The 15,516-nt window shown below is 41.3% G+C and overlaps 1 protein-coding gene across 2 annotated transcripts in view; it reads left to right on the forward strand.

Moving 5' to 3' along the window:
• The window catches only part of samd10b (sterile alpha motif domain containing 10b), a 54,218-nt gene that overhangs the window by 8,547 nt on the left and 30,155 nt on the right, over window positions 1-15,516 (forward strand). Inside the window, exon 1 of one of the 2 annotated variants that reach the window (XM_044350614.1) lies at window positions 8,519-8,626. The exons of the other annotated variant lie outside the window; for it this stretch is intronic. Coding sequence (XP_044206549.1) covers window positions 8,566-8,626 — 61 coding nt within the window. The 5' untranslated portion in view covers window positions 8,519-8,565. Of the gene's footprint in view, window positions 1-8,518; window positions 8,627-15,516 lie in introns of those variants that run through there. 2 annotated transcript variants of the gene reach the window in all.

Below are 15,516 nucleotides of genomic sequence, written 5' to 3' on the forward strand. Positions count from 1 at the left end.
CAGACTCATCCTTGACCAGATGTCTTTCAGCCGGCAGTTTCAAGGAGAGCAGTCAACCTTTTCCCCCACTCACTATCTTCCCATTAGAGTCTGCTAAACAAACAGTCTAATTAAGTGTGGCCTTGTGTGATAGGGTAAGCTCGGAGCTTTTCACTCTTTGTTAATAGGTTGGCCTGCTCCTCCTACCAAGTGCCGGGGGTCAGTGCAGTCTGTGGTGCAGATTGCCCATTAAACCAAATGGCTAATGGCTCCTGCTACACTCTAACAAGGCAGGCATCCTTGCACACTCAGTAGCACAAGTCACGTTCATGCACTTGAAAAGCAATTACATTGCCACTCACAATCCAGTAGCATGATCTGTGGCAGGTTTGATCTGCATGTGAGATATTTTATATGCATACATAACTATCCAAGTATGTGTGTGTGTGTGTGTGTGTGTGTGTTGTTCATAGTTTCTCAAAAAATAGAAATCAATTTTGCTGTCTGTCCTCCCCTCCTCTCAGCCTTTTAGCTGTTCCCTTTCTCTCTGCTTGTACTCTTGCAGCTCCAGCCTACATTTCACCCTTTTTTAAATCGTCGTACCTCCATACGGCTCACCTTCTGTTGCATCCCTGCTTCTCTGTCCATATTACACGCTCACTCTCTCTCTCTCTCTCTCTGCTCTCCTTCTCTGTCCCTTGATGTGTGTTGTAATTGTGTGCTGTGAATATACTGCTTTGATAGAGTATTGCCTCCTCTGACTGTCACAGTGCTGCTCGAATGGGCCCTCAATTTACCATGTCAATAGGCAGCCAAGTGTCAGCGTGTCAGCTCCACAGCTGAGGTGGGGAGGAAGAGTTGTTTAAATGCAGCTCAACTCTCTGTGACTCTCTTTAACCTCTGGAACTAACATTCTCTCTACTTTACCACTTTTTTTCATTTGCTGCATTTGTTGTCTGTTTTTCATGCTCCTTCTCAGACTAGGTTTACACTATGACATCAGATTTTTAAAATGATGTTTTCATTTACACTAGCATTTTTTCTGTAGAGACCTCTGCTCACAGTGAAACCCAGAAACAATAGCAAAAAAGGCTAATCTCTACTTCCTCAACCTCTTTTCACTTGGCAAACAACAAAACATGTTTAACCTCTTCCACTCCCACCCCCCTACCATAGACCCATTTTTGGGGGACAGGGGATGTTTAGGGAGAGATAGCAGGTCAACAGTATGTGCCACATAGAAGTGGTATACATCATCTAAAAGCTGGGAGCCTGAAGATTAATTTGAGATGCAGCTCAGCACTAAGTTTTTCTAGTAATAAATCAATGTAATGAACATTGTGTTTTGGTTAAGCGCCTATTCAAATTGGGCTCATTGAATCCACAAGAGTCTCCAGTCATACCAAATTTATGCAATTCCAAGACTGTTTAGGGACCCACTATGCAGAAATATTCAAATACATCATTTTTAGAATAGGTGAAAATAACACATTTATACTACATGCAAAAAAACAGCATGTTGTTTGTCCACAGCTGCATGGGATTAGCATAAAGTGAGCATATCTGTAAAGGGGAGACTCGTGGGTAACCATTTAACTCATTTTCAATCAGATACCTTGAGATGAGAGGTCAAGGGACCCCTTTGAAAATGGCCATGCCAGTTTTTTCCTCACCAAAATTTTGCATAAATTTGGAGCATTATTTAGCCCCCTTCCTGTCAAGCTAGCATGACATGGTTTGTACCAATGGATTCTTAAGGTCGTCTAGTTTCATATGCTAGCTTTAAAACTGAGCCCACTATAGCCTCTGAAAGACAGTTAGTGGAAGAGATTAAAGGAGTGAGACAGATAAACCAGCTGACCAAATCATTATTAAATGGTCGTGATATGGTCTGACACAATCGATAATACAGGTTAATTACAACAGCTGTGTGATCGGCTACATTAACATTTAAAATGATTGATCACAGAGAAAGTTAGAGATGACAGAATGTTGTCTTCATTACTTTGCTGCCATACAGCTACACACAAAGCTAGTTACTCTGTCAGCCTGTGATCCTGCTCTCTGTGATCACCTATACAGTGTTAGCTGAATTCACAATATGGTTGTTCTTATTTACATGTTTTCCTGTTTCTGTTGTCAGGGAACAAGCATGAAATACTGGTATAACTGCACCTCATAAACACTACTCCAGCAGACATTCTCAAGCCGCTATGCTGCAGTGATAAAATCATTATTTTTGTCAGCTGACAAAATCAACATAAATAAAGCTTAATGACAACAGCTGCGCTGTTCAGCAATATTGGCATTTAAAATGATCAGATCAAAGAATATTTGAGCCGTCAGAAAGTCTCTGTCACACAGCCCCCCCGGTGGGCAGCTTACATCATCGTTTTGTAAAAGCATACACACTGAAACATAAGGCGGCATTTTAAGGTTTATATACTCACACTTTATAAACTCAATTTTGACAGGAGAAAAATGCATTTTTTTCTGGAAGCTGGGTGGGTGGAAACTGAGAGAAAAACATGCAATTATTAATTTAACCAGCTTAGTTTGTATGTTCTCTCAACTAAACTTTATTGTCACCCCTGTGACCACCTCATCCTCTTATTTTTCTGCAACATTCCTCTCTCTCTCTGCTTTCTCTTGTCATTCCCTGATGGTATCTCTCTGGAGTCACTTTAAAAAGAAGCTCCTCCCCGATCACGTCAGTCCCACAATCCTTTGCATGCTCATTGAACATGTGAGATTTTCACTTCACAAACTTTTCCCTTTTCCCTGCCACGCTCACTGAGCCCAAGGGAAGCTCTGGCAGAGATACATGAAAGCCATATGGCACTATCAAGACATGCCTCACACCATGGTGAATACATATTGCAGAGATTTATAACGTATTCAAACTACATGGATATTTGTCAGCAGTTTAATCCGACATGCTATTTTCTTGTTTGTGTGTACATCTGATTTACTGGTGGATGTCTCAATAAACTGCATCTAAGGGAGTGCGGACCATCATCTTTCTTTTATATGTCTCATTTCCTGCCTTTCAGCCACAAATAAGAGCTGACTCTGACTCTGATTTTCTTAATGTCACAGCCCAGAAAATATCCTGGAGGCTGAACAGAAAAGATCCCTTTCAGCCTAAATGTAACCCACTACCTCATATGCCCCTTTCTGACTTCTTATTAAATGATTCATCCTCAAAAAGTGATTGGAGCTATGATGCCAGAGTCAGAACATCTACAGATCCTATTTCACAAACAATAATTTCGATTTAGTATGCTACTTGGTTTGGAATCTCTGAAATCAAGTGAGCAAGTGTAGCTGAAGCCTAAAATTAGTTTCTTCTTGGATTCCCTCATCATTTTTCTTTTTACCCTGGTTTTCTTTGGATTTGTGGCTGTCTTAATCCTTTACTTTGGTCTGGTGAGAAGTCTGGCTGTGACTCTGTGCACTCTTTGTGTACAATAATGCTCTTTTGACTGTCTGCACCCTTTTGACCTGATTTTGTTGAAATCCACTGAAACATGTGGCTGTTGTACCTTATCCTTAGATTAGGAGGGATTTGTCCCTTAAGAGTGGGAGATAGAAGCAGAGGTAGTGGGATGTACTTGCCTAAGTGCTGTATTGGTCACAAAAGCTGTAGGACTAAAAGACAAAAAAAAAAAATTCTGTACAGATACATGTACAGCCATGTATTTTTGACTCCACACAGGCACCTTGGGCAGTGTAAGACTTTTGAAGATCTTGGCAGTTGCTTTAAGAAATAAACAGCCATCAGTTTGTCACAGTCCCAAAATATATCGCCCTAAAAACATCTATTCCCTCTCATTCCACTTCATCTGGTTTTGTCTTGTCCTCCAGTCTAGTTGTGATGCTTTTACAGAATTTGGCCCAGAAATAGTTGTTATATTGAGCTAGGAATGACAGACGTTAAATTGGAAGCAAGACCAAACTATTGTCGCGGGAGGCAGCCGAGGTTACAAGGCTGTCAGTCAGAGTTAGTGGGGGCGGGCTCTAAGCTGTCATCCCGGCGTTTCGGTCTCGCCCTACATATCAGGTCACTGGTGCTCTGCAGGCTTTGGGTTTTGGCAGGAGCGAACACACACACACACACACACACACGCAGAGACACATACTTCTACACACAGAGCTCAAGCAACATATATATGCACACGCTTACACATTTGCACCGGCGGGCTGAGTCACCGACTGTGGCACAGAGGAAGATTTTCAGCTGGGAATCAAAACTGACACAAGTCACGTATTAAGTTTGCAAGCAACTCTGTGTCTTCGATAGATGGAGGAAAAGCTTTTCAAAATGGATAACCAGAGATGAGACAGATTTTCTTAAACTTTTAAAACTGTCATCGAGGCTTTCATAATGGGTGACAGCAGAGAAAAGCACAGTCGCTGCACTGGAAGATATGGGGAGGGATGGGCTTGAGGTACACTTAATTTGACTGAAAGTGAAATAATTAAGGCTTGGATAATAAAGCTCTTCTCTCTTGTCCTCGCTCATCTAAAGTGAAAATGGCCCAGAATCAGCCAACACATTGATATGAATAGATGTAATGGCACAGACATGGGTGTGTGTATGTGTGTGTGAGAGAGAGAGAGCAATAGAAAGAACGAAAACGGGGTTGCTCACGCATGTGCTATTAATGCTCCATTGTTAACACGATGTGTCTGCGGAATAATTGGAGTGTGTTTAAGTTTGTGTGTGTCTGTACATGTGTGTGATTGTCTGTGACGTCCGAGTAGCTGGGTGATAATAAGGAAATGGTTCAGTGGAGTGCAAGAGAGAGAGTAGAAATGAGAGCTGGTTTGGCACACAAACACACACAGACATGAGAATTGGCAGTGTCAGCCTTAACAAGCAAACACAGACCCATGAACACACACACACACATTGATTTTGAATAATTGGTGGCTCTGTAAGAAGAGCCCAGAGCAGTCTCTACTTCACTGTGCTGTCTATGAAACATCTGGCATCATTAGAAGTCAACAGTTATCAATAGAGAGCTGATAGTGTTTGAAAACTTGGGATGCTGTAATGTATTTCCTGACAAAATGGATAAGAGAAGTTGTTTCTAAATCACCTAATTACTAATGACTTAATAATTAATGACTTTTACTATAATGATTTGAGTTTTCCAAGAGATTTACTTAGTAATAAGTGAGATTGTTGTGTGATCAGATTCACTGAGAAAGAAGCACTGAAACATTCATTAGATGCTGCTTCTATTTAAAAGAAGATATAAAAGTTATTTGCTTGCTTTTGATGTGTTTTTAATCAATCTCAGAGATTGATTAATTATTATTGATTTGATTGATTGATTATTGATTATTGATTTGATTAGTCTATAAAACATGAAATTGTTAAGACCTCACCTTTTAAATTGCTTGTTTTTTCTGACAAACAGTCCATACTGCAAAATAAGGTATATTCACTTTGTAACGATGTACAACTGAGAAAAGCATCAAATTCTCACATTTGAGGAGCTGTGACCAGCAAATCTTTTCCCAGCAACAATTTTTTGCGACTCTTAACAATTAGTCAGTTATTGAGACAACAAGATTGATTAATTTTCTCCTGATCCACTGATCAACTAATTCCAGGATGATGAAACACTGTTAGAAACTGTAATGTCTGTTCTCTAAAGTATTCATTTGATAGTTAGATATTTTGGGAAATATTCACATTTTTGCCGAGTTACATGAGAATCTATCAGTAGATGAGCTTTAGCATAAAGGAAACTGTTAGCTGGCTCTGTTCAAGAAAAAAAAAATCCACCTACATGTTCCTCTGAAGCTCCCAAATTAACTCACAAATTAATTAATTCAACATCACAGTGGTGACAAGACTTCAGGAAGTAACTGCGCCCACAAAGAAATAGTTCCAGCACATTAAACAACAACTTGTTTTTACATTTTGGTGTCTGTACAGATTAAACAAACCAGACATAATGTGTCAAATAGTGATCTTTGGAGGTGCTGGTGGGGTTAAAGAGCCAGTATACTCCACCACAAAGGCTTGTCAGATGGGTAAACAGCTTTCGACTTTTAAGTCAATATTTCAGTCACTTTTTGGGTGTACTATCAAGTGCAACTCTATGAATGCCCTCCAGAGGAGACAGTCTGAAAGTGTATACTGTTATCCCTATATTTATATTATTATTGTGTCAGCATCAGCTGACAGCATCAGCATCAGCATCAACAACTCTACCTTTGAGTGTGGCCATTCTGAACAACTATAAACACTTTTACCTTGTCAGATGACACTAATTCTTTCCTAGCATAAGCCCTAAAGGTTAAGTTAGGGGTTTTTATTTTTACCTTTGAACAGAGCCAGGCTTGCTGTTTCTTTATGCTGAGTTAAGTGAGTCACCTGCTGGCTCTTGCTTCATATATAAAGTACAGACAATGGTATGGATCTTCTAATCTAACTCTTGGCAAGAAAGAAAATACATCTATTTCCCAAAATGTGGAACTATTCCTTTAAAAGACTGGAAAGGTAAAAAAACAAAAAACATAAAGAAATAAGAAGTGAGACGGGATAAGAAAACGAGGATGAATGAAACACAGTGTGTGTGTTTAGAGAGTAAAGGATTAAGAGGAAAAGGGAAGTAGAAAGGTTCCCTTGGGTTTTGAGCCTGGACAAGAAGCTCCTGCCGGGACTTTATGTGTATTGATGTGTGTATTTATCTGCATGTGTGCATAAGTTCTACAAAGAGCTTTGATTCTCTTCCCTGTTTCATCCCAAACTGCCCGCTTTGTACCAGCTGCTGTCTGCTATGTAACCTGACAGCACAGCCTCAGGAAACCATGTGAGTGAGCAAGAACAAGTGTGTGTGTGTGTGTGTGTGTGTGTGTGTGTGTGTGTGTGTGTGTGTGTGTGTGTGTGTGTGTGTGTGTGTGTGTGTGTGTGTGTGTGTGTGTGTGTGGAGGAGAAGTAATTGGCATGTCCATCTGACTGAAAGGCGAAGTGGCAGTGTGGAGTGGAGTGGAGCTGATAACATGGCAATTAAACTGGGAGAGACAGACCCCCAATCAGCACAGCATGTTGCAAAGACCCACAGAGACAGGTAGCGCTGCAGAGAGTGGATGCAGAGACAAGGAGAATGGGCGAGTGCCCCCAGGTGTGAGCTAATTTGTCTCGCTGTTAGACCGAAAACAAGAAGTCTCCTGAAGGGCTTGTACCAAACATGGTTGACTGTATTGTGCACGCATACCATTCAGTCTCCCACTAAAGACACCTGCTGCTGCCACAGCTGCTGAGAACATCGTGTTGCATCTTTTTCAAGCTCAAACAGCAAACTTAAATAGGAAGTAGAGTGCTGGCAAAGTTTACATCTTCTGTTGCTCGTTGAAATCGTCTTTGCAACATGTGCGTGAGGAAATAGAGCGGTGTTATTTGATCTCTGTGTTTGATAGTTTTCGCCAGTGGCGGTGCTGCAATTCTCCACTCACCTGTCTCAGCAGTATTGCCTAAGCCTTCCTGTGTGGCGCCCTGCCACAACCTTTGCATCTTCTACCCACCTTTCTTCTTCTTTCTTTCTCTCCATTGCCTCCCCTCCGGGAAAGATTAGAAGCAGACTCCTGGATCAAATCACACAGGCGCACAACAAACTTTAAAAACTTCAAAGCTCTGAGTTATATTTCAGTTGGCTGACAGAAGCAGTACCACCACCACCACCACCACCACCACCACCACCCGCCCCACTCCTATCACTGCCGCCGCTGAGTTGCTGTTTCTAATTTTTCATGCTGTTTATGAATCTACAAACTAACTCCCTGTCTTCCTATTTTCTTTCTCTTTCCATCTATCTCAGCTTCAAATTCATTGGCACATTTCCTTTCTCTCTCCCCTGCACTCTTTTCTCTTTCTCTGTTTACCTCTCAGCTTCTCCGGAGCATTAACTTTTATCTTCTTTTTTTTTCCGCCAGCCCTCCGCCCATTCTATAAGCCTATTTCCTTCTCTTTTTCATTCCTCTTTATCTTCCTTTATCCCCTCATCCTGGTCTCTTTGTGTGGATGCAGGGATGGTGTGTAGAGCAGATTATCAACTAACTCTCACAACGGTCATTTATTCACTTCATTGTTTGCAAACCCCTTGGTGCTCAATAACCTTTGTGTTTGTTTGTGCGAGTGTGTGTGTGTGTGTGTGCATGTACATTTCGTGTTATCGACCGGTTGTTATTTTTGCCACGCTACATTGCTCAGACATTTCTACTCTAATATGTCACAGAGGTCTATGAACACTGACATACATGCGCAAAGTAGGATACTTGTGTGATAGTCATGGCTTAAGGACACTCAATAAAGTATTGAGTGGTGAACCCCCCTACATCCATTCTTTCACCGAACCACACTGTGAGTGCACCGCATCGATTTACAGACCGCATGTGACAATCACAATGAACTGTAGTCCGCACTCATTACTGTAGGCTGGAATGTGCATGTGTGAGTGCGATGTTGGACGCAGACTTCTCTCGGTTCGTTTTTGGCAAGTTTAACCTCTGCAGATGGCGGTCAGCTACTGGTGGGCAAAGAGTTGTAATGTTAGAGCTGGTTTCTCTATGGTCAGCCAACAGAGTGTGGTGGATCCCTGCAGGACGGCCTTGCAAGCTATCACTGAAGGTATTTGTGTTGTGAAGTCAAGGAACTAGCATGCCGCATTTGGCTCTTGTAAATTGCATCTTTGATTTAAATTCAGGAAAAGAAAACATAATGGTAAAATCTGTTTGTCTGATTGGTTAAATCACTTAAGAGTTCATTAGTAGACCATCTGGCTTATGGCTTTGGTTCCGAATGATCGGCTTAAATTGCACTTGAAATGAAAAGTTTGCATTTTGATATAAAAATGCCTGCAGACATTCTTTTATATCTTGCTGTTAATTCAGCATGTGCTGTAATCGGGGCTGTGCTGGTAAGTTAAGATGGAAATGGAGTATTTCAGAGCTTTAATATTTTGTACCCAAACATCCGTTAATCCACTCAGACAGAACACTTTGCCACTCAGGGGAACAGCTGTAAACAAACACTAAATATTTAACAAGCCAATCTTGTCTAAGCTGAGAAGTTACTGTATGTGCCTCTGTTCATTTCATTTCCCCCACCCCACCCCCATCATTTTGGAGTCTTTCCAGTAGAATACAGCAGAAGATGGTCTTCATGACAGACAAATGTGAAGACATTTTAGATCACAGTGTGCATTTAGATTTGAAAGCTGAAGAATAATGTGTTATTTTTATTTGACAGCTGTAATGACAGCAATTCAGAAGAACATAATAGTGCCATTCTCTCACTTTTCCTGCACTGAAACATCTCAAATCTCAAAGTCAAAGTGTAAAATTTTGTATGGGATTTTGAGTTCGATCAGTTAACAGTTAAGCACCTGACCTTTCACAATATTAAATTATCCAACCGATCGGATACAATTTAGCATAACCTTTATAATGCCTGCTTGTGGATAGCACTGCCGTGTGATTTAAAACTGTTTAAACATGCATAAGGTTATGCTCTTACTGCTTGACCTTTTTAATGTCGTTTTACACATTTCATGCTCTATCCCATTTGATGCCTTGTGAGTCCAAGCCAGGCTAATTTGGATGGATTTGTCAAAGGTTTTCATGAGTTGTGAATGATAACAGTCTAGTGGCTGTGTGGACAGATTGATCATCAGATTACCTCGCCAGTTAGTGCTGACTTGTCGACTGATAATATAATAACTCATAAACAAGATCATGCAAATTCACACAGATAGGGTTTGCTCTCGAAGATGTCTGGCACTTAATGCTTCATTAGAAAAACACTGATGCTTTATTTTTTCTTAGATCCACTATGATGATTATACCAGAGATTCATTATGCAAATGCAGCTAAGTGGAGCTTGTGTTGCTCTTCTGTATGAGAACAGGAGCATGGTGTCCCCAGGCCCTAATTCTCCAATACTTTGCTTCTTTCACATCTTGTAAAAAATACAGAAGGGGTTTGAGTTGCAGTGCATGTTTAGATATTGTTTGCCTTAAAGATCCCCTCCAGACATTTTTTAGAACATCCTCTGCTTGGGATAATAAATTGTGTCTGACATGTTTTGGTTTTTTTCCACAAAAAAATATTCAGTCACCTTGTTAAAAATCCTTAGAAGACATCTCCTTCTGAGAATCAGTGAACATGCAAATATGTTTTGTTCCAAAACTTTAACTGCTGTACACAAGATGTCTCCATTGTCAGTGTATGTCCACTTAAGGTTTTCAAGTTTCCACATCACACTTGTGTAGGCTGTATACTCGCCCTTGATTGACTTCTATAGTTGTGATGTCATAAACTGTGCTTGTAGGTATGACCCTGAAGCTTAGATTTAAGATGAGCTCAGAGAAACTTTCTTTTTCTGCAGATGAATGTGAAACCATCCTCCCAGTGTCAGATTCTGCACATACATCATTTTGCACAGTGTAGCTCGAACATCCAACTGAAGGAACAAGAAGAAAAACACATTTTTGACTGGAGGGGGACTTTCAAGTGTTTTGCTCATTTGTATTTGAATTCCAGTTTTTTTTTTAATCTTATTTATCCGGATGTAACGTTTACATGGAACATGGGAAATCTGGTTGTTCATAACCTTATATACATAATCATAACCGTAAGCAGGATTCATCTCTGTACTGTCTGAGTTACCTCAACAGTTGAGGTTGAACACAGTTTGGTTTTTGACTGCTGCATTTACCACTTTATTGGATTTAGCTTTGAGTTAAAGAGTGATCTTTCTTTGCACACCTGTAGACAGAGAGGTCTGGATTTATTTCCTCATCTGTAAAAGGAAGTTAAGGGGACAATACAATTTATGGTCGGCACTAAAGAAGTCAGATTTTGACTTTGATTTCAGCGTGTATAGCCATTGTTACATCGTTTATCATCATATTTTTGGTTTTACTATTACTCTGTAACTTGTGTTGTTGACACAGCTGCACACATGGCAGAGAATAATCAGAAACCTGGACAAGGGGTTTTACAGTATTCTGGTTTCTATCAGAGTATTTCAGTTTGCATATACAGGTTTCTCAAGACCAGAATATGCACAACACATAAGCGGCATACTCCACAAATCCTAGATAACCAGCATACTATTACACATGAAAAGGCCCTCATTGATTTTTTATCTCTTCCCTAGTTTAATCAAGCCTGATCACACCTCACATCCGATTACTTGACCTCGTCCCTGTCCTCCTTCTCCTCTCTTCTCTTCTGACATTCGCTCTGAATTATCGATTGTCAGTGAGATTTAATCTGTCCCCCCACCATGTCATCAGAAGAGGGCTTGGCTGTGAAGGGGAGAAACAACAGACAATCACAAGATCTCCATAAACTCATCTCCTTGGCATTTCCCTCCCTCTTTCTCCTCCTTCATTTCCTGATGCAATTAATATTAATGCCCTGCTCTGAAGCTTAATTTTCCATCTATTCTCTCTTTTGTGACTCGTCATCTTGCCAATTTCTCCGTCTTTCTGTTCCTACATTTACCCTGGGCTTCATTTCTTCATCCTCTTAAGAGGGCACGACCGTGGCAGACCCCAGTATCTCATCTCTTCTTCTGTGTCATTCCTCCTTTTCCTCCTCTTGTGTGAAACATGTAGTGAGTTGACTTCCTTTCAGCAGGAGTGGATATGACAGCCAGTGGCCTCTGGTGGAAGAGTTAGGTGGACTGTGTCTGTTTGCGTGCCTGTCTGTGTCTGTGTGTGTTCTATCTAAAGTGATCTGTAATTGTATGTTCTCTGACACAGTGATGGATAATCAATAGTTCTGTCTGTCTCTGTGGAAGTGCAGTGGGGGCCAGAGAGTTAGAGAATCAAAGTCATCCTGTCCTCAATGCTGCTGGACCTACCACTTTTTTGTTTCTTTGCAGCATTGCTCTAAAAAGAGGAAGCCAAGGTCGGGCTGGTTGGCATTTTTCAGACCAGCCTGTGTTGTTCTTTGCTCAGGGTGCATGGTGATAGACTTCTGCAGTGACTAGCAGAATCATAACAGAAATGCCAACTCTAGCTGTGTTCTGGGCTACATCGTGCACTTTGAGCCATAATTGCCCTGCAGTTTGAATCCAGAATTCAGCCTCCATCCACATGGCTGCATATGCAGACTCTCTGCAGCTTTATTCAGATCCACTGGGCCAAACGAAAGCAGACAGGGATTATACAGATGTGTGGATGTGTGAGATCTCACACTGGCATCGCGAGTCACACTCACGTATGCATGAGCATGCCAGCATTCGCTAACACACACATTCATACACGCAGATTTAGTTGACATTTCCCCTCGTCTGTGTCCTGATGAGAGTTGGTGTGTTGTTATCTTCAATCAGCCTGCGTTGTGGATGTCCATTGTTTACTCCTATTTCCCTATCTGCGTGTTCCCGTGACACTGATAGTTTGTGAAAGGTAAACCTCAGCCGCAGCCTCTGCAACAATGTCTCATGTCAGAGTGGATAATAGAGTGCAATGCATTATGGGGAAAAAAACCTGGGGTCCTAGGTTTTATATTTTTTTTATATATTTATTTTTAAAAATGCAACCAGATCCCCCCTCTGTGCTCTTTCAAAATGGAGTAATTTCATGGCTCATTCCTGGGGTTAAGACCGGGTCTGGTGGAGTGGTAGCGTTGTAAATAGCCCCTTGCTTTACCCCCAGCGCACTATAGGACCAACAAATCTGGATCATTGGTAGATGTACTAGACATAGAAGGAGTTGGCAGCACTGCTCTGTTGGATGCTATATTTAGGACTCAGGTTTAATGTGTTACATAGGCATGAAATCACTTCATGATGAAGTTTCACCCCCTTGCAGATTACAGACGAATGAGGATGACAGTGTTTTTTTTTTTTCTTTCTTTCCTCTTCCATATAAAACTTGGACGGCAAATAGAAATTTTATCTTTGAGTTGAATAAGAGGTGCTTGGTAGGGAGGGAGCCGATGCCAATATCACGCTGCTGAAATACACCACCGCACCCTCCCTGTGATGCCTGAAATAAGGTGGATTAGCCAGACCACACGCCTCATCCTCCATGTGAAAGGATGAGGTGAACACACACACACACACACACGCTCAAGCACCCTGAAGTCGATGCCAAGGTTATGCAAAAATCAAACTCCTACAAAAAAGCCCACACAGCAAAATAGTCCACACAGACTAATTTAGATACTCTCTTTTGGAGTCAAATGAGTAATGTCCAGTGATGCCATGTTAATCTACTGAGGGATTTGGTTTGGAACGACCTTCCAGGGTGCCGTACCTAACAGCTTAATTACCTTTTCAAAAGGGAATACCTCTGAGATTTAGCAGCCACTCTGCACAGCAGATATGCTGCTCAGTCAAGAGGAGGTGATATGAGGTTACACTTCACTGGGCTGAGTCGTATTGACCTACCTACCCTCTGCACAGACACACGCACACAAAACACCTGTCTGACACTTTGCCCTTGATTTTGGCACTCTTTACCTCCAACAGTTCTTTCCCTCCACTCCTTTCTCTGCTTGTGAGGCTCAAGTTACAGATTCCTGAGCTTTTAAAAATGCACCACATCACTGGGCGTCTTATTTCTTTTTCATTCACTGACTGTAACTCAGAAGACACATATCATGCTTTTCGCTTTTCATCCCGCCTGCCTCCATCCACCCTCTCCATCATCCCGCGTCTTCTCTCCCCTCCCTCGACTGGAGGTGATAAAAGTCACGGGCAAGGGCAGCGAGAGATAATACAACACCAGTTGGTGATGAATATGACAGAGGAGATTTGGCGCTTGTCCAGGCTGATCAAATGCATGTTGAGACAGACGAGGAAAGGTGACAGATAACCCCTGCTGCTGAATGGCAAGGATGGTTCATTTGACGACACTGAGCTGTAACACGTCTATCCGCAGTTAAATCCTCTCATTCAGGCTCATTTGAAATATATTTGCACTTCTTAAACCTTTGTGACTCTTGAATATGTCGCAATGTCATTTCGAAAAGACACATCCGTTAGAAGGTATGGATATTTAATGGCTTTTGGCTGATTTTAAATTCTCAGCTGTATCCCGAGCCATGAGGTTAAGTCGACCAAGTCCATTAAAGCTTGCAGAACGAGTGCTTTGTCTTCGTTTTATGACCTCTGGAGGTGGCGAGGTCTGGCGATATGGCAGAGATTGAAATTTCAGTGGAACTGGGAAGTCATGATGCTGCACTTCTTCATCTTTAAAAGTGGTGTCTATAAAGCGTAGGGTGGTGTCTGTGTAATAATTGGAAAGCTCTGTCTTTAGCACCTCGTGAAATGAAGTTGTTTCATGGTCTATTAACATGTCTCCCCGCCTCCTCGCTGAGCTCTTTTATCTAGATACAGTTTGATCAGTTTACTGTCAGTTTGCATGGATCTAGTGTTAATTTACAGCACTGCTTTTACTCTCTCTTGCTCTCTCTCCCTTGTCTGTCTTGCTTTTGCGCTTTCTCTCTTGTCTCTTTCTGTGGGATTGGCAGGTCTTTAGGGCTGCAAGGCGCTTAGCTTCCCAAGTTCCTTCCTCCTGTCTCCTCCCCCTCAGTCTGACTGGCAGTAATTACATCAGGGCTAGGCTTGGTTTGTCCCAACGACCCCAAAAACCTGCCAGCTAGAAAGAGACAGAGAGAAGCACTGAGGGGAAACAAGGAAGATGCTGCTGTATAAGAAGGTACAGAAGTAGCAACATATAGAAAGCAGGAAAGCAGGAGTGAAGTGCAAGACAAGAGCAGAGAGAGAAAGCGATATAAGAAGGAAGAGAGGCACAAAAGGTTACACATCAGTGATTCCTGACAGGCCTTTTTTCTTTTTCATCCCAACCCTTTTTTCATTCCTTTATCATGGCTGTGTGAACACACTTGAACAGACTTCTGGGTTGAGAAAAAGTTCTTGTTGAGTCCTCTCGTTTGACTTGGTTTTTTGTTTGTTTTTTGCTTTCATTCATTTTTTGACAGCGTACATCTGCTTATTCAGCTCTCGTTTTTCATAAGAGGAAATGGAAGGATAAGGCAAAAATCACTTTAAGAAAGATATATAATAAATACATAAATGGATGAACACATTGTAAAGTCCTTACATAACTTAACATACTTTGTTCAAATTAATCCAATCTCTCCTTTATTATTTTTTTTTTTACATATGGTCCCCAAGGAGTCTGAGGAGGGAGGAAAAGAAATTAAGAAGTTATTCGTGGGAGATGAAATGAGGCTTTTCTCTCAGAATGTTCTGACATTGTTCTGCTGTAAAGAGACTTTTTTCATATTAAAAAGTAATGAATGCAACATTTATTATGCCTTGTTCCACTTTTAGCTCTTTCATCAGCAATTCTGTCTCTGTCTCAATGACTAGGTTTACAGTACATGCACACACGAAACCAGGGACTTCAGGGAGGTTAATGTAGGAAATTTGAGCATTACGTACATACACGCAGTACATACATTACATTAACCCTTCATTTAATCATCTTATTTCTCCTCCACCATAGTTTTGAACCAATGGAGGTATATTTA

The sequence above is a fragment of the Thunnus albacares genome, chromosome 5 (genome assembly GCF_914725855.1).
Source record: "Thunnus albacares chromosome 5, fThuAlb1.1, whole genome shotgun sequence".
NCBI classification, from domain to species: Eukaryota; Metazoa; Chordata; class Actinopteri; order Scombriformes; family Scombridae; genus Thunnus; species Thunnus albacares.